The sequence below is a fragment of the Beta vulgaris genome, chromosome 5, assembly GCF_026745355.1.
Source record: "Beta vulgaris subsp. vulgaris cultivar EL10 chromosome 5, EL10.2, whole genome shotgun sequence".
In the NCBI taxonomy this organism is placed as follows: Eukaryota; Viridiplantae; Streptophyta; class Magnoliopsida; order Caryophyllales; family Amaranthaceae; genus Beta; species Beta vulgaris.
In genome coordinates this window covers 61084740-61100395 of record NC_079206.1, presented here as the reverse complement: position 1 = coordinate 61100395, position 15656 = coordinate 61084740, and the positions used below count along the sequence as shown (strand labels likewise).

Genomic DNA, 15656 nt, shown 5'->3' with positions numbered 1-15656 from the left:
TCTAAAATTGAATTAATAATTTAATGGTGGACCATATGATAAGGACATGAGAAGGTAAAAAGGAAAAAAAAATCCAAATAAGGAATAAAGTAAAAGAGGGAAGATCTTTTGAAAACGCACTTAAACGGAAAGAGGGAAGATCTTTAGAAAACGGAAGGAGTAATATAATAATTTAGGTTGTTCATGCAAAATCAAACTCTAATTTTAGCTTATCTGTAACTTCTTATGTGTATTTAAATTTAAGTAAAACTCTATTTTTAAAAATATTTAAAATCAAAATTAATGACATGACAAGTCTATGTGGCACTCTCTATTTCATAAGTTGTAGAACTATATTGTAAATGGATCTTATTTCAAAGCATAATTCGAGCATTATCCAATAGAACAAAAATTATAATATTTTGAATTACGTAGCAAAAGTTATACACAATTTACATAATATAATAATTTAGATTGTTCATGCAAAATCAAACTCTAATTTTAGCTTATCTAGAACTTCTTAGGTGTATTTAAATCTATTTAAAATTTTATTTTCATAAAAAATTAAAATAAATTTTGATAACATAAAAAATTTTAAAATTTTGATTGATTTTTGGTTCCCCGCAAATTGAAGTTTGATTATCGAATTCATGTACGAACTCCTATAGTCTTAGACTCCTATCATACATAGAATCCGAAATCAAGAAACAGTCGGAACCTTTCTTTTAATGACTCTTATTTCTCTTCGAGGAATAATAATCCGATCCGACTTATGTTGGTAATCCTACGCCAATACGAAATCACTAGCCACCTCCTCAAAATCTATATAAATATAGGTCCATACCATCTCAATTTTCCATCAAATAATTAGAAAACATCAGTCATAAAATTCTAGCAAAGCAATGGCATATCATAAAATTCTCTTAACATCAGTCATCTTTTTTCTCTCGATAACTTCCTCTTTAGCAAGCTACCCACCAGCCACAAATTACTTGATCTCCACCTGCAACGACGCAACTTACGGTGACTTATGCCTCCAAACCCTCTTGCCTGATGTCGACCGCATAAACAGCACCCCGAAAAAGTCGACTCGCCTCGCCATCATGGCCACCATAACAGCAGTTCAATCGGCAACTGACGGTATCACTCAACTCTCAAAACAGCCTCAGATGTGGAGTCGCGAACTCGACTCGCTCAACGATTGTGATACATCGATCGCTAACACGGTGACAGCATTGAACACTGCAATGGACACAAGTGATCACTTGGGTGGTGGTGATAAGAATGATAAGCAGTCGAAGAGGCTAAGCATGGAAAACAACGTCAAAACAGTGGTGAGTGCTACCAACACATGCATCACTAATCTTCAAGGAGCAAAGGCTAGAGATGTTGTCATCAGTAGGGTTCAAGATGCTACTAAATTACTTGTTCAGCTTGCTACTAACGCTGTTGACCTCATCGATCGCATGCAGTTTTAATTTATCTATTATGTAATAGTCTCAAGAACTTTTTTTTAATTGTTTTTAAATTTTAGGAAGGTTTAGCTATAAGTCTACGTAGTTTAATTTTGTTTAAGTTACAGCTTGTTATTATTGAGAAAGAAATAAATAAGACATAAATTTTGTTTTACATGTTTGAGGTTGTCTTGGCCCTAATTTGGCACTGCTTTCTGATAAGCTATATATCTTTTGGTTATGGTGACGAAGCTGACACAAGATTGTTTCAACTTTAATTTTAGTATTTTGATTATATTAACTCCAAAACAAACAAAAAAATGAGTACGGTCTCCTTTCCCTATATCTTAATATCAAAACGCAATATATATCTATGAAAAGACTCTATTTGACAAAAACATTGTGTAAATATATTTTAGGAACTTTGAATAATAACATGATAAAATCTTTGAGTTGTTTAAATGAATAGTCATGTTTAGCAAAGAACTTAATATATTATTTAATGAACTTAATACATTTTAATATAAGATCTATATGCATAAACAGTACTCCGATCCCAGCTTTATGCGTTGTTGATATCTATAACCACAAAAATCCCTCTAAGCCAAATTGTTTTTCTTTTAATTTTCTACTTGTGCATTGTATATATTACTTTTTAAAGTGTTTACTTCACTATAAAATTCAAACACCCTCGGTACTATGATTCTGGTATGAGGTATGGGTTTAGAATGATAAGAACTCATACCTAATATTTATTTAATAAATTGATGGATTTAAAATTCATACCTCAATTTCATAAGGTATGGGGTTTAGATAGTCAAGGGGAGGTGGGTATGACTCATATCAAATTACAAATACTTTTAGGTATCAAATAAAAGAAAAACTTTCGTTCCCAAATAAGACCGAACACATGGGATTAGGTATCAAATTTCAAACTTATAACAATTTGATTTAAACTTCATATATAGAAGTATTAGTTAATATTGTCAAACTTAGTCTAAAGAGACAAGTCAATCTTGATGATGACAAAGTTTTAGGAAAGAGTTTGGCCAATGGTTGATCTAATTTATAGATCATGAGGAGAGAGGTAATAAAATTCATTAAAGAAATAGGAGAGAGAAAAAATAGGAGAGAGGATGGATGCACAGACCGTGAGAATGATCTCAATTGGAGTTGGCCAATGTGAGTTCATCACCACATGGCACAAGAATTGGAGTGGGGGATGAAAATGAAGTGGGCCCACCTCTATTACATGGCAGACATCCAACCTTCCTTATTTCTCCAATCTAATAATGGCTAGGATAGCACAGAATTGTTAAAGTTGCAAATTTTTGCAACGGACAGAATTCCTCATTTCTCCAATCTAACAATGGCAGACATCTTATTTTTGAGCTCATTTTGTTATTGAAAGTCATATTTGTTTCTTTTCATCATTTAACCATCCCACAAAAATAAATTCTCTCATAATAAATACTACCTCCGTTTCCTAAAGATCTTCCCTGTTACCGTTACTAGTTACTACGGATACCAATGACAATTAATTTGTGTGGGGTGTAGGGTGGGTAAAGTAGGAGAGAGAAATAGGTTAAGATAAATAAACAAATAAAAAGAGGTTAAAGTATGAGAGAGAAAGAGAGTAAAATTGAATTAATAATGTAATGGTGGACCATATGATAGGGACATGAGAGGGTAAAAAAGGGAAAAAAAATCAAATAAGGAATAAAGTAAAAGAGGGAAGATCTTTTGGAAACGCACTTAAACAGAAAGAGGGAAGATCTTTAGGAAACAGAAGGAGTATTAGTTAAGGATCCCAAAACCAGTAAAAAAAACCCTCCAAAAGACCTCAACAACCTCACATTAATCCAAATTTTCAATCGCCTAATTCCCAAATTGATCTCAATTCTCAAACTGATCCAAATTTTCGTATGGGATACAACTCACAAAATATGATTTATATGTAATGTAATTCTATATGTATTTGTGATTTCTATAGTTTAATGCAATATTTTATTATTATTACATTTTTCTGATTATATACTTGAATCGATAATATTAAGTTAATTACCGTATCCAATTATGTACAACATTAACGAAATTATTTTTTACTAATAGTTTTTAATCACTAACATAAAAATTATCTACATTCAATAATTATTAATTAATTCTTAAATAACTCATAATAAATAAAAAAGATGGGATCGGAAGGAGATTGAGGAGAGAGAATATATGGTGGAGTATGGTAGATAGTAGGAAAGAGAATGTGAAGATCTAAAATTATAGATCATCAACTGGGGGTCAAGAGATCATAAATCAATTCTAGATTATGAATGAGGTGAAAGAGTGAGAAATGAATAAAGTAATTGGTCCCCTCAAAAAAAATAAAAAATAAAAATAAAGTAATTGGTAATGTCAAATTTGGGATCATCCATTGGCCATGCTCTTGTAGTTGTAAATATAATTAGGTAAAAGGTTAGTTAAATATTAGTATTAGATTTGTTAGAGTTGAATATTTATCAATAGAAAACTCAAAATTAAGATAAGGAGGGAAATTGAATGTTCTGAGTTCTGACACAAGACAACTTCTTAAGCAAAAAGAATGCATGAATGCCACATTGCCTCCGTGGTGCTTGCCTCCTTAATTAAGAATCTAAAATGTGATTTATTATACAACGAGCGCTCGTGGCCTAATGGATAAGGCATTTGACTTCTAATCAAAGGATTGTGGGTTCGAGTCCCACCGAGCGTGCATTTTTTTGCTACCATACCGCAAGGAAACTAAATTTATTTTTTTACAATAACTAAAATACAATTACTATAATGATGAACAAATCTAATAATACAACACCTCTAATTGTTCACTGAATCTGTAACCTTTTATGATAGTATCTATTATTCGTAAATAGTTTTCAGAAGGAATCTCTTATTGGACCATTTATACAGCTTATGAGAGTTGAATACTCACTGCATATATGAACATCAAACCATTAATGAACTTTATCTTTGAGAAAAACTATAATTTTGTTTTAGGAAAACGGGAATAAGCATTCTTACAAGTTACAAGAGACTATTTTCTTTCCTTATTCTTCACAAAATGAAAGAAGACGGAAAATCAAGGACTGCATAAATGTCCTTACAAGTTAGTTACAAGTTACAACCAAGCTGGGTTTTTCAAAGGAGTAACCACAGCTTTCACCTGCAGATAGTTGCTCAGACTGTAAACACCCTTCTCCCTTCCTATACCGCTCATCTTGTACCCGCCAAAAGGAATTGCAGCATCAAATACATCAAAGCAGTTCACCCACACAGTCCCAGCTCTCAGTGCCCGTGACAATGTGTTGGCGGTGTTGAGGTTGTTAGTGAATACTCCGGCTGCTAGCCCATATTGAGTGGTGTTCGCTCTACGAACAACATCATCAAGCTCCCTACAATGTGAGAAGAAGATATAAATTAATGTAGGGAAATCAATCAGATAGTGCAGAATGCAAAAATGGACTCATACTGATTTTTTTGTAAATATTTAGTACAATAAATGTATTTGCCTTGGCAGAAAAGCATGTTTAATTTCTTTATAAGAGTTGATAAAACTCTAGGTAACAAATTCTAAGATGTAATAAGGGAAATTTTAGGTTTACTTGAATTTCAAAATAGACTGTACTGGGCCAAATATTTCATCCTGCGCGATTAGCATGTCATCCTGATACAAGAACACTGAGAGTCAGAACTGCCATGGGTAAGGTACTTTCAAATGTTCACTTAAAAGAAAAAGACTAGATAGCAAATTTTTGGATGGCAAACAAGAGAGTGAGGAAGAACAATTTGATAACTGAACCTTTTGTGCCCCCCTCTTTTTTCTCTCTTTTGTTTATTAGCAGTGTGTTTGCTGTTAACCCAAACTCAACTTAAGGGAGATGACTCTTGAGTCTTGACTCTTGAGATACCTGAACATTTGAGAAGACAGTGGGCTGGATGAAGAGACCTCTAGATCCAAATCTCTGACCTCCACACTCGAGCTTTGCAGTGCTTTCTGAACCAGACTTTATATACCTCAAAACTTTCTCAAATTGCTCTGTGTCTATCTGCAGCATCATATTATATCAACAGAAAACAATGACTTCCAGATTTGAGGACTCGGTTTCATTTGTATGTACCTCATAACTTCCTCAAAATGATAGGTCTTAAAGGTAGAGGGAGGGAATATACCTGAGGACCTTGCTCAATGCCACTCTTAAAGGGATCTCCAACAGTACGTCTCTTGGCACGTTGAGTTGCTTTTTCCACAAATTCATCGTACACACGCTCATGCACATAGGTACGGGAGCCAGCACAGCAACATTGGCCCTATTACGTACACCTAAGAACTTAAGAAGATAACATACTTTAAATCGCAACTGATAAAAGAAGGGTGACTGGAAAATACCTGGTTAAAGAAGAGAGCAAAATGTGCGAGTTCAACTGCTTTATCGACATCAGCATCGTCACATACAATGAAAGGTGATTTACCTCCAAGCTCTAAAGTCGCTGGCTTAAGATTGCTCTTTGCTGCTAGTTCAAGTATAGCCTTCCCAGTTTCAGTAGATCCCGTGAAAGCAATCTGTGAAGAAAATTGCACTTGTTGAGCATGACCTCCGATTTACATCAGCAGTATTATTAGTATTATAGATCATTTCCTCTTTTGGATTCCCCTTGAGGACATAAACAAACGCCAAAGAATACCTTGTCGACATCCATATGACCTGCAAGAGCTGCCCCTGCTGTAGGACCAAAGCCAGAAACTATATTCAACACACCAGGAGGAAGACCAGCCTGCAAGCCAGTGACGTAACAGGATGTATAGATATCAGAATATTTCTTTACTGGTTGTTGATTATCATGAGTCATGGCGTGAAGTTCTGATATGCACACAGGAATCATATCAAAAATCGGCACAGAAAAATGATTAGGCATGACAATTGAGTAAGATTTGATCACAGTATGTAACAGAGGCATACTAACAAACAGCAGCTGCTAGCCTACCTCATGGAAGAGTTTCCCGACATAGAGAGCAGTTAATGGAGTTTGCTCAGCAGTCTTCAAGACAATCGTGTTGCCACATGCCAAGGCAGGCCCGACTTTCCAGGCAAACATAATGAGGGGAAAGTTCCATGGAATAATTTGCCCGGCTACACCAATTGGTTCATGTAACGTTTGCACGTGGTATGGACCATCAGCAGGAACAGTTAGACCATGGATTTTATCTGCCCAGCCTACATTGATTTGGATGACAAAATCTTAAAATTTGACCATTCAACACACAAAAATTTATAAGAGTAGGGTGTCATAAATGATGCTCCACTAATATACCTGCATAGTAATGAAATAAGCGGACAAACAGTGGCAACTCGGATTTGGAAGCCTGTTGAAAAGGCTTTCCATTATCCCAAGTCTCTAAAGCAGCAAGCTCCTCACTATGTTGCTCAACCAAATCAGCAAATCTCAAAATGATTCGTGCTCTCTCCTACAAAACCCAACAAAATCAAATTGCAAAATTATGTAAATAATTGTCAAATCAACAACGTTCTAGTGTCAAACTGAGCATAAAACTTGGACAAGAAAGAGAATAAGAGGTAGAGGATATTACATAAGCTGTCATTTTAGGCCATGGACCTTCATCAAAGGCTTTACGAGCAGCAGCAACTGCACGATTGATATCCTCTGCATCACCTTCAGCAACGTGTGTTATCACATTCCCAGTGCGAGGATCATATGTAGGAAATGTCTTCCCTGAAACAAGTTAATGTAATGCCAAACACTTGAAAAACCAATATAGAAGTTTAACAAATGAACCGACATAGAGAAAATAATAGTGCTTTAGTTCTTTTAGCACAAGTAGTTACCAGATGCAGCATCAACAAACTGTCCATTGATGAGAAGTTTGGTGTGCTTAATATCCACATTCGGAATTATAGGATCTTCAATTGCAGAAGCGGTACTGCTAAATCGGCTTAAGCCTCTTCCACAGCTTGAACCTTTGCCTGATCCACACATTTTAGTGTTAAACAAATAGAGAATCGGTAGGCTGGCTTTTAAAACAGTTCTTGGCAAAAAGAAAAAGCATGTCACTTATGCAGGGGAAGGATAAACATAAGCAATCAGTATTATTCTACTATCATCACATAATTTCTGTTGTATACAATTAAATTTAGGAAATTATAGCAAAAAAAAATAATAGCAAGGAGAAAAAGCTTGTGATCAGATTAAATCAAATCATCTTCTTCCAAAAACAAACTTTTCCCACTAAAGAGTGTTTTGTTGGGAGGGAAACATTTTCTTACATGAGTGGTTTTTCCATTTTCGTTTATTTGGTTTACAAAGGTTGAATCTTAGTCTTCAAGGATTCAGTTCCCCAATGTGAAAAACATTTTTCCTTGTTTAAGGAAGGACCCCATATATATGGCACCGAATGTTGGGCGGTGAAACAATGCCACGTTCATAAGATGAACGTGGCGGAGATGCGTATGTTGCGGTGGATGTGTGGCCACACAAGGAAGGACTGATTAAGAAATGAAGTGATCCGGGAAAAAGTTGGAGTTGCATCCATTGAAGAAAAGATGAGGGAGAATCGGTTAAGATGGTTTGGTCATGTGAAAAGGAGATCAGGAGATGCACCGGTGAGAAGAATTGAAGAGTGGAGGAGTAATCAAATTGTAAAAGGTAGGGGAAGACCTAAGATGACTTGGCTGAGGGTAATTGAAAGTGATATGAGGTTACTTGGGATTGAGGAGAGCATGACGTTGGATAGAAATGGGTGGAGGGGCAGTATCTATGTGGAGGAATGGATCTGATTACTGCATTTATTTGTTTTTCTCAATTGTGTTGGTATTAAAACCTTTTGCTGAAAACCTCTTCTAAACACTTTTTGGTGTAAACCTTAAAAAAAAAAAAAATTTATCACTCTTGACGATGCCATCTCCTCTGGTCACAATTCCAGTTGACGATTCATGTTAGCCGACCCCAAATCATTGGGAATAAGGCTTAGTTGTTGTTGTTTTGTTGTAAGGAAGGACCCCATATATTTCACCTCATTACGGCATTATTGACCCTCTTTCTGTCTGTTATAAAAGTTATTATCTATTGAAAATGTTTTTTGTTGAACTTAAAGTTAACGGAGCTTAAATTACTAACAGACAAACATCCTGGCAACTTTGATTCAATTAACTCCATTAGCAGACTAACAGATTACCTAATTCAACAGCTTTCTCCTCCCTCCATTTCATTTAATCTACACACTTACCTTTTTACTCTGTTTCTTTTTAATCTATACACTATTGCTTTACAATTGTTATTTTTGGAAGGTTGCTTTTCAATTGATGGTAATATATCGCGTCTATTTTTTTTTTCACCCGTACCATTCACTTTTTAATGTTTTGATCCATTTTTGTTATTTCGCTCTCCTTTTTCAGTTTCACCCCCCCCCCCCACCTTTTCAATTTCCCTCTGTATCCTTTTCCACTTTTTTTTCTTGGTTCTCTATTTCTCCCTAAAATGAAGTTCAAATCGATGGAGTATTGTACAAGTATGTATGGAACTGATTACACTGCTTTGCCAAAAATTGAACATTTAACTATATACTACTATAGGCCTATAATTATTCAACAGCTTTCTATCTTACAAAGTTCTTCTCTATTGAAAATGTCCGAAGAAGTTCTTCACTCATAAAAAAAAAAATCCTAGATTTCAGAAAAGCTAGTTATTAGGCCCGGGCTATGCCCCGGGTAAGAAAAATTTCATTTATTAATATTGTACTTTGATATGATATCACTAAATACAATTTGGTCTAATGGTTAAAACTTTGGTACATGAACTTGAGGTCATGGGATCAAAACCTATACTATGCAATTTCTAATTTTTTTTTTATTATACATGAATTACATGAACTAAAACTCCCTATGTATATTGGTATAGATATCCAAAAGAAAGGGTGGAAAAATGAAAAGTTTGACAAAAAGCAGAAATGAAAAGAAGTACGAAGAAAGAAAAAGAGGGGAACTTACGAAGAGAAAGAGGAAGAGAAGAAGACAAAGTACGTGAAAGTAAAGAGGAAACCCTGCGAGCTGCCATGCCTGATAATTATAAATGATGATGCTCACTATTCAGTATTCTGTATTCAGTATTCTATCACCAATCTGAATATATATTACTAAAGTTCAATTTTGGTTATGCTGGGAGCCGTGGGAGGATAAAGATCAACTTTTTATGATAGCTTCTCCTTTATGAAGCAAGTATTTTTTTTTTTTTTTTTAAGAACGGATAAGCTATCCTGTCCCCTTCTATGATCTATCTCTGTCGAAATATCTAAGGTAGAGAATTTGTTTGCTGTTGAACTTGTAAACAACTTTGTTGTTATAATATAACGTTATCATCGCAAATCACCGTCTAAACTCTCCCGAGAAAGTCTTGATAACCAACTGTTTGAGTCCAAAAAAGACTCAAACACTCAAAAAGTTACATAATGGTACCATTATAACCTGGTATTGGTATCACATTGTTATCAGGATTGGTACCAAGCAACCTTACTTTGGTATCAAAATTTTCGGACAATGGTACCAATCTAACCTAGCATTGGTACCAAACAACACGCGTGTGAAATTTCCAAGGCTTAAAATGACCAAATTGCCCCCGTTTGAGTCCCCTAAGAGACTCAAACAGTTGGTTGCCTAGACAAACTCAACTCTCCCATACTAGAGCAAGAGACAATCACGCTGACTGCCTATCAGATATACAGAATAGTAAAATACTAAGGCTCTGTTTGGGGAAGCATTTCAGGTGACTTAAATGATAAGGTGTTACAATTTTAAGTAACCTTATATGATTAGTGGTGTTTGGTGGAGGAACTTAAATAAAATTTAAGTCCAAAATCTGACTGAAATTGAGTTGGAGTAAAATATAGCTTCTGAGATCAGGTGCTGAAATTTTATTATTATTATTTTTTTTTTTATCTTTTTAAGCCTAAAAAGATATTTTCTTTTTATGTTTTTAAGTCTAAAAAGATATTTCAGCTACAGTCTTAAATGATATTACCAAACAGGTTATGCAATCAGCTAGCTTATCAGTTTCAACACCTTAACAGTTTCAGCTGCTACCTAATCAGTTTCAACCACCTTATCAGTTTCAGCTCCATTTCAGTCAGTTTTGCCAAACATAGCCTAAGTCAATAAAAGGGCAAAACTCTGCTCTTATATATTTTTATTGCAATATGGAGGAGATGCAAATTCAAGAAAATGAGATAATACAGATAAAAGACAGTGTAAACAGAAGATGGGTTCCTATACAAGAATTTACTAGTCTTACATGCACGCAATGGGTGCGAATGTGTGATAACAAATAAAGTAGAAAAAATAAAATTAATTGGATAGAAAAACTATCTTTACATTTTATTTTCTCAAAAAACTGATGTTGAGTTTAAATGTCCTATTTTCCCCCCCTTTTTTTCGTTAAAATGAAACAGTTAGTTATCCTCTTTCTTTCTTTTTTTCTTTTTTTCCTTTTTCTATTTTTTGGTGTCCCCCATGTGTTGCCTTATATAATAAAAATTCTTTTATTTAATACAAAATGCAATCGATATTGTTTTTTCAAGATAAGAATAAGGGATTTTTTTGGTTTAACTTATCTAAACTTATTTTGAGTTATTTCAAACAAATTAAGTTCGTCAACTACAAATAAAGTTATGGTTTCCAATTCTCCTACATGAATCTCCTCACAAAAAATTTATGGAAACAATAGCTCCTTATATTTTGTGTCAAAATAAAATGTAGCAAGTTAAAAATAGTACATGCAAAGAAGAGATAGCGTTCCTAAACAAATAATAGTGCCACATAGCTCTCTTATAATGTTTTACTACATGTATCTACGTACAATAAAAAATTAGTAAATGTATTATATAAAGTTTGATCCCATGACCTCAAACTTATATACTGATGTCTTAATCATTAACCTAAGTTATATTTAGTGTTATCATAACGGATCTTGTGCGCCCAAACTCTGAAGAATCTGTTGAGAACCACTTTTGAATTAGGGCAAACCCTAAATCGAGATACTAAACCGAGATGATCTTCAGAGATAGATTACCCTAACTCATCTTGTAGAATCCTACGATCACAATATGATAAATCCCAAGCTCCTTAAACAGATTACTTCAAACTGGGATTCTACTGATTTAACTAACAAAGAAGTCACGTCCTTTGGTAATATACGACCCTTCTGCGAGGATTTCTAGAGTTCTGCCTCAAGAGGTTGAATCTCAAAGTGCGTGGAGGTTAAAACTTACTCAAATCAAATTGGAGGGCCTCCCACAAGATGCATTATTGAAGTGCGATAACTCCTAGAATCACCAACAAGAGTTGGCTCAAGTGGTAAGCAGCTTGATGTCGCTTAAGGGAGGTCTCGAGTTCGAGTCTCACCGTATGCAGAAACTCTTGTTGGGAGACTCACCCACCAAAGCTAGGTGTGCGACCCGGGTCGGACTCGGATGTAGTCGGAGCAAAGCTCCGGTGAACCGAGTGGGCAACCAAAAAAAAAAAAACTCCTAGAATCATCACAAAAAATAAGGGCAAATTATAATGATGTAATCCAACCAACCTATGAATCCAAAGATCCAAACTTGCAACTCTAAACTAGAAGATCAAAACACAACAAACCTAAATTGAGAACTTCATCTCATCTTATCCAACAATCGAACCCCTAAAGTTGCATTTATCAAACATATTGTCCGAATTTCATAGATCTTCCATTGTCATAGGAAACAAAGATCCTCCTATTGTCCACCAATCACTACTAAGGGTGCGTTCTATTCAACTTATTGGACCTGAACTTATTGGAACTTATCTGAACTGAACTTATTGAACCTGAACTGAACTTATTGGAACTTATTAAACCTGATTGGACCTGATTCAACTTATTAGATCTGGATGAATCTAAACTAAGGCTCAAAGGGCGTTAACTAAACAAACTAAATAAGTAACCGCCAAACTCATAACAGAACACACACTTGAATGACGGCAACACTAGCTATACGGCGGCAGCACTAGCTATCCGGCGGCAGCAAAGGAGAGAGGTACTCTTCACTGATTCCCATAAGGACCACTTCAGGCGGCGCTTAATTATTTAAACTAACTAATCCGCAAAATAAAGATCTAAACCGAAAAGAGGGGGAGGGGTCCGACAGTCGCCATGAGGAGCCCGAGGCGGCTCAGGCAGCTGTCGAGGGGCTTTTGGGGGGTGTTGGAAGATTGAGAAGGGAACTTCAAAGTGCACAAGAGTAAGAATATAACACTAGCTTGGCAAAGCCCTTCAAGGCCAAGTTGAGCTCAGCAATTGGCCTCCATTTTAACAATATTTATTCCAAGACAAAATAGAAGAATATTCTCAAGGGGCTAATCCTAACCAAAAAGACTGAGCTGATGGAAGCCACATAAGTCTCTAATACTTTTTGATTAAATATTTTATTATTTAATTACTTCTTTTTTAAAATTATTTTATTTCTCTACACATAGAAATTTATCTTATTATTGACTTTTTATTTCTCTACGCATAAAAAGTCTAATAATCTATCCTAAGATTAGATCCTCCAATATATTTCTAAAATCAACAAAAAAAACACACAAGGATAATCAACTTTAGTTGGATCGTAAAAAAATGATGCTGATCAGAAGAAATTTCACATATGAAGTGATTTAGAGGCACCTGGGTGCTATAGTAGAGTATACACCACTCATCCCTTTGTTAAAATTGATCAGCAAAAACATAATCAAGGTCAGTTTTCTCAAATCACTCCGCGAAGCAACTGAAATCAAACTTAAACAGAGAAGAATGCAGCATAGCTACAAGAACCGATCATGCAGTATGGAATCTCAAGGAGTTGATGAACGTCAAGGTTCATTGGGCAAAAATTCTTGAGTGGTGGAAACCAAGTTCTGTGGGTTAAGTTTTCTCTTTCTATCCATCCATTACAAAATTAAGAATCCTAGAAAACAGGAGGAGGTGATTAGATTAATCATCTCAACTTCTTTGGTGTATCCGAGGGGCAGATCCAGGAAAAGTAAGTAAAGATTTTCCAACAAAACGTGGTCTAGCCATTCTCACAATATCATCCAGAATTCTACCAGGTTCCAGTGGGGGACGCTGGAAAATGGTGATCTTGCGATCCTGTTGCGCTCCAGTGTTAGCCAATCAATCCATGCCAAGTTTCCTCTCTACCCACCCATTATTGCTTCTTCAGAAACATCTTGCAGTTATAGATTAAGTGGATATACTAACCATAGCACCCATCCTCATTCATCAGCATTTTTACACTTTCACTATCCATTTGCACTAGCTTCTCGAAATCCAAGTTCCCTTTAGTTAGAGCCAGTAGCTCAGTATGCAGCACGTAGCCTGCACCAATATAAGGATCCAGTCATGATCTCTAATTATCCCGCATCACCTGTTGACTCAGGTGCATCATTAGCAGCTACGTCTGTGTTTAAGTTTACCAATCCAAGGGGAAGAGTCGACCACCTCACAAAAGCTTCATATCTTGAAGTAGTACAGGTGTTGCTAAATAATTCATTCCACAACAAGGCCTTCATAGTGTCTGCAGCTCTATCATGCAAGAAAGATATGGTATCATCTGGGTGATTTCATCTATAATATCATCACAGATTGATTTTACAAAAAGCTTCTCACAATAAATTCAATTCCAACATTCTAATGCACAATAGGCGCAACTTAGTTAGACATCATGTTTTGTATCATTATCAAAGAGCTACATACTAAATGCAAGCATCCAGCATACTAGAATAATAGCTATTAATACTCAGTGAAGAGATTGTATTTACCTATAGTTACAGATTCAGTAGATGGACCCAAATATTTCAACTTGCAATATGAGCATGCCTTATTCCGGATCTCACGGATGCGCAACTGAAGTAGCTCAAACCACAATGGCAGACGACTCGTAACTAAACCTTGATGTTTGAAAAACATTGAATGGAAGGACATATCAATACCCACCTCCACATCCAAGCTCAGCCATCATCCACTATCAGAATTCTTCGCCCCAAAAGATGAAAAATTCGTCAAACTGGGTGATAGCTGATAACTTTGCAGCATGTTTCATTATGTTAGTGAAAACATCCACCTATGCCTCAAAAGCACTCCTCCCCTGACTCTTCATTTTTCCAGGAGTTAATTTGATACAGCTACAGACTACAGTTAGTCAAAAGATCAGTGATATCAGCAGTGTAGATGTAGAATATTAAGCATTGTACCTAGAGTAGTATAGGTAACGGGTTTAAGTTTTAGCAGATTTGCACAACATATTATTCATATATATGAAGGTCCTCTATACGCTTGCGGTAGTTAATTAAAGTCAACACACTTACCATATTAGCAGAGCAGAAAGATTTAAGAAATTCAGATCCAGCTCCTCAGATACCATCATAATCTCATTGAATTAAGCAGTTTGATACTTTCAGGGTAATGAGATTGTGTCTACTCCCCTTCACCTCAGGCTAGCGTGCTTTCTTTCTAATGGTTCACAATAACATACATTATATAACACTCGTCTCTCACAAATCTCAGGGAACAACTCACCTTCCACGACACAAATTCTCTACACTTCGGCTAATTCTCTCGCATAATTCCTTAACTCCACCACCTAAAACCTGATTTCTTTATTATTTTTTCTCTTTCTCGAACGCTCCCCACAACTTCCCAAACCCTAGAAAGCCCCAAAACCCTAAATAGATCCGCCGCTCAGCAGGCTCGCTGGTGGCCGCAGGTCACCGACGAGCCTACAACACCCTCCGCCGTCACGCTCGTGTAGGCAGTGTTCCCCGTACCCGTCTACTTGCGTCGAGTCCACCCCATCCCTTGCATCGTTCCCCGGTTTCCCCACCCCGCCTTCCCATTTCCCTCTTCCCGGTTGTCGCTGGTTGCTGTGAACTTGCCGCCGATGTTTTCCGCGACACTTTAACCACCCGTTGTAGGTTAGGTTGTCGTCTTCCTCCCTTCCATCGTTTCCATCAGCGAAAATCTGATGGTCAACGCCGGAAAATCAAGGTCAACGTCAGATTCCGACAAGTGGTGGCTTCCAACAAAAAAAAAAGAACCAAAAAGGTGGCTAATTAACCAAATTTTTTTAAAAGGTGGTTTCTCACAAAAAAGTGATTATAAAAGGTGGTTTTTGACAAATTTATCTATTATTTA

At 36.0% G+C, this 15656-nt stretch overlaps 1 protein-coding gene, 1 long non-coding RNA gene and 1 other non-coding gene across 5 annotated transcripts; 1 reads left to right on the top strand and 2 right to left on the bottom strand.

Annotated features, from left to right (window-relative positions):
- The first annotated feature begins 4106 nt into the window (after positions 1 to 4106).
- TRNAR-UCU (transfer RNA arginine (anticodon UCU)) lies at positions 4107 to 4179 on the top strand. The gene has a single exon. It is a non-coding gene; the product is annotated as a tRNA-Arg (tRNA).
- A 220-nt stretch (positions 4180 to 4399) lies between these two features.
- On the bottom strand, positions 4400 to 9657 carry LOC104894249 (benzaldehyde dehydrogenase, mitochondrial). 3 transcript variants are annotated; one of them, XM_048644131.2, is made up of 11 exons: positions 9464 to 9653; positions 7307 to 7444; positions 7051 to 7193; positions 6774 to 6927; positions 6447 to 6676; positions 6147 to 6236; positions 5851 to 6024; positions 5634 to 5771; positions 5372 to 5509; positions 5066 to 5127; positions 4400 to 4855 (listed from the first exon to the last, which is right to left on the bottom strand). In XM_048644131.2, the coding sequence occupies exons 1-11, from the start codon at positions 9528 to 9530 to the stop codon at positions 4582 to 4584; spliced, it is 1608 nt and encodes a 535-aa protein (XP_048500088.1). In that variant the 5' UTR covers positions 9531 to 9653; the 3' UTR covers positions 4400 to 4581. The 3 variants fall into 3 exon arrangements, 2 of the variants coding, with proteins under 2 accessions (XP_048500088.1, XP_048500089.1); XR_007274100.2 differs by having other exon boundaries at positions 4778 to 4855; positions 5263 to 5509; positions 9464 to 9657; XM_048644132.2 differs by lacking the exon at positions 5066 to 5127 and having other exon boundaries at positions 4713 to 4855; positions 9464 to 9656.
- Positions 9658 to 13039: 3382 nt separating this feature from the next.
- Positions 13040 to 15295, bottom strand: LOC125497983 (uncharacterized). The gene is made up of 3 exons (XR_007274760.2): positions 14831 to 15295; positions 14285 to 14654; positions 13040 to 14048 (listed from the first exon to the last, which is right to left on the bottom strand). It is a non-coding gene; the product is annotated as an uncharacterized LOC125497983 (long non-coding RNA).
- Between the last annotated feature and the right edge of the window lie 361 nt (positions 15296 to 15656).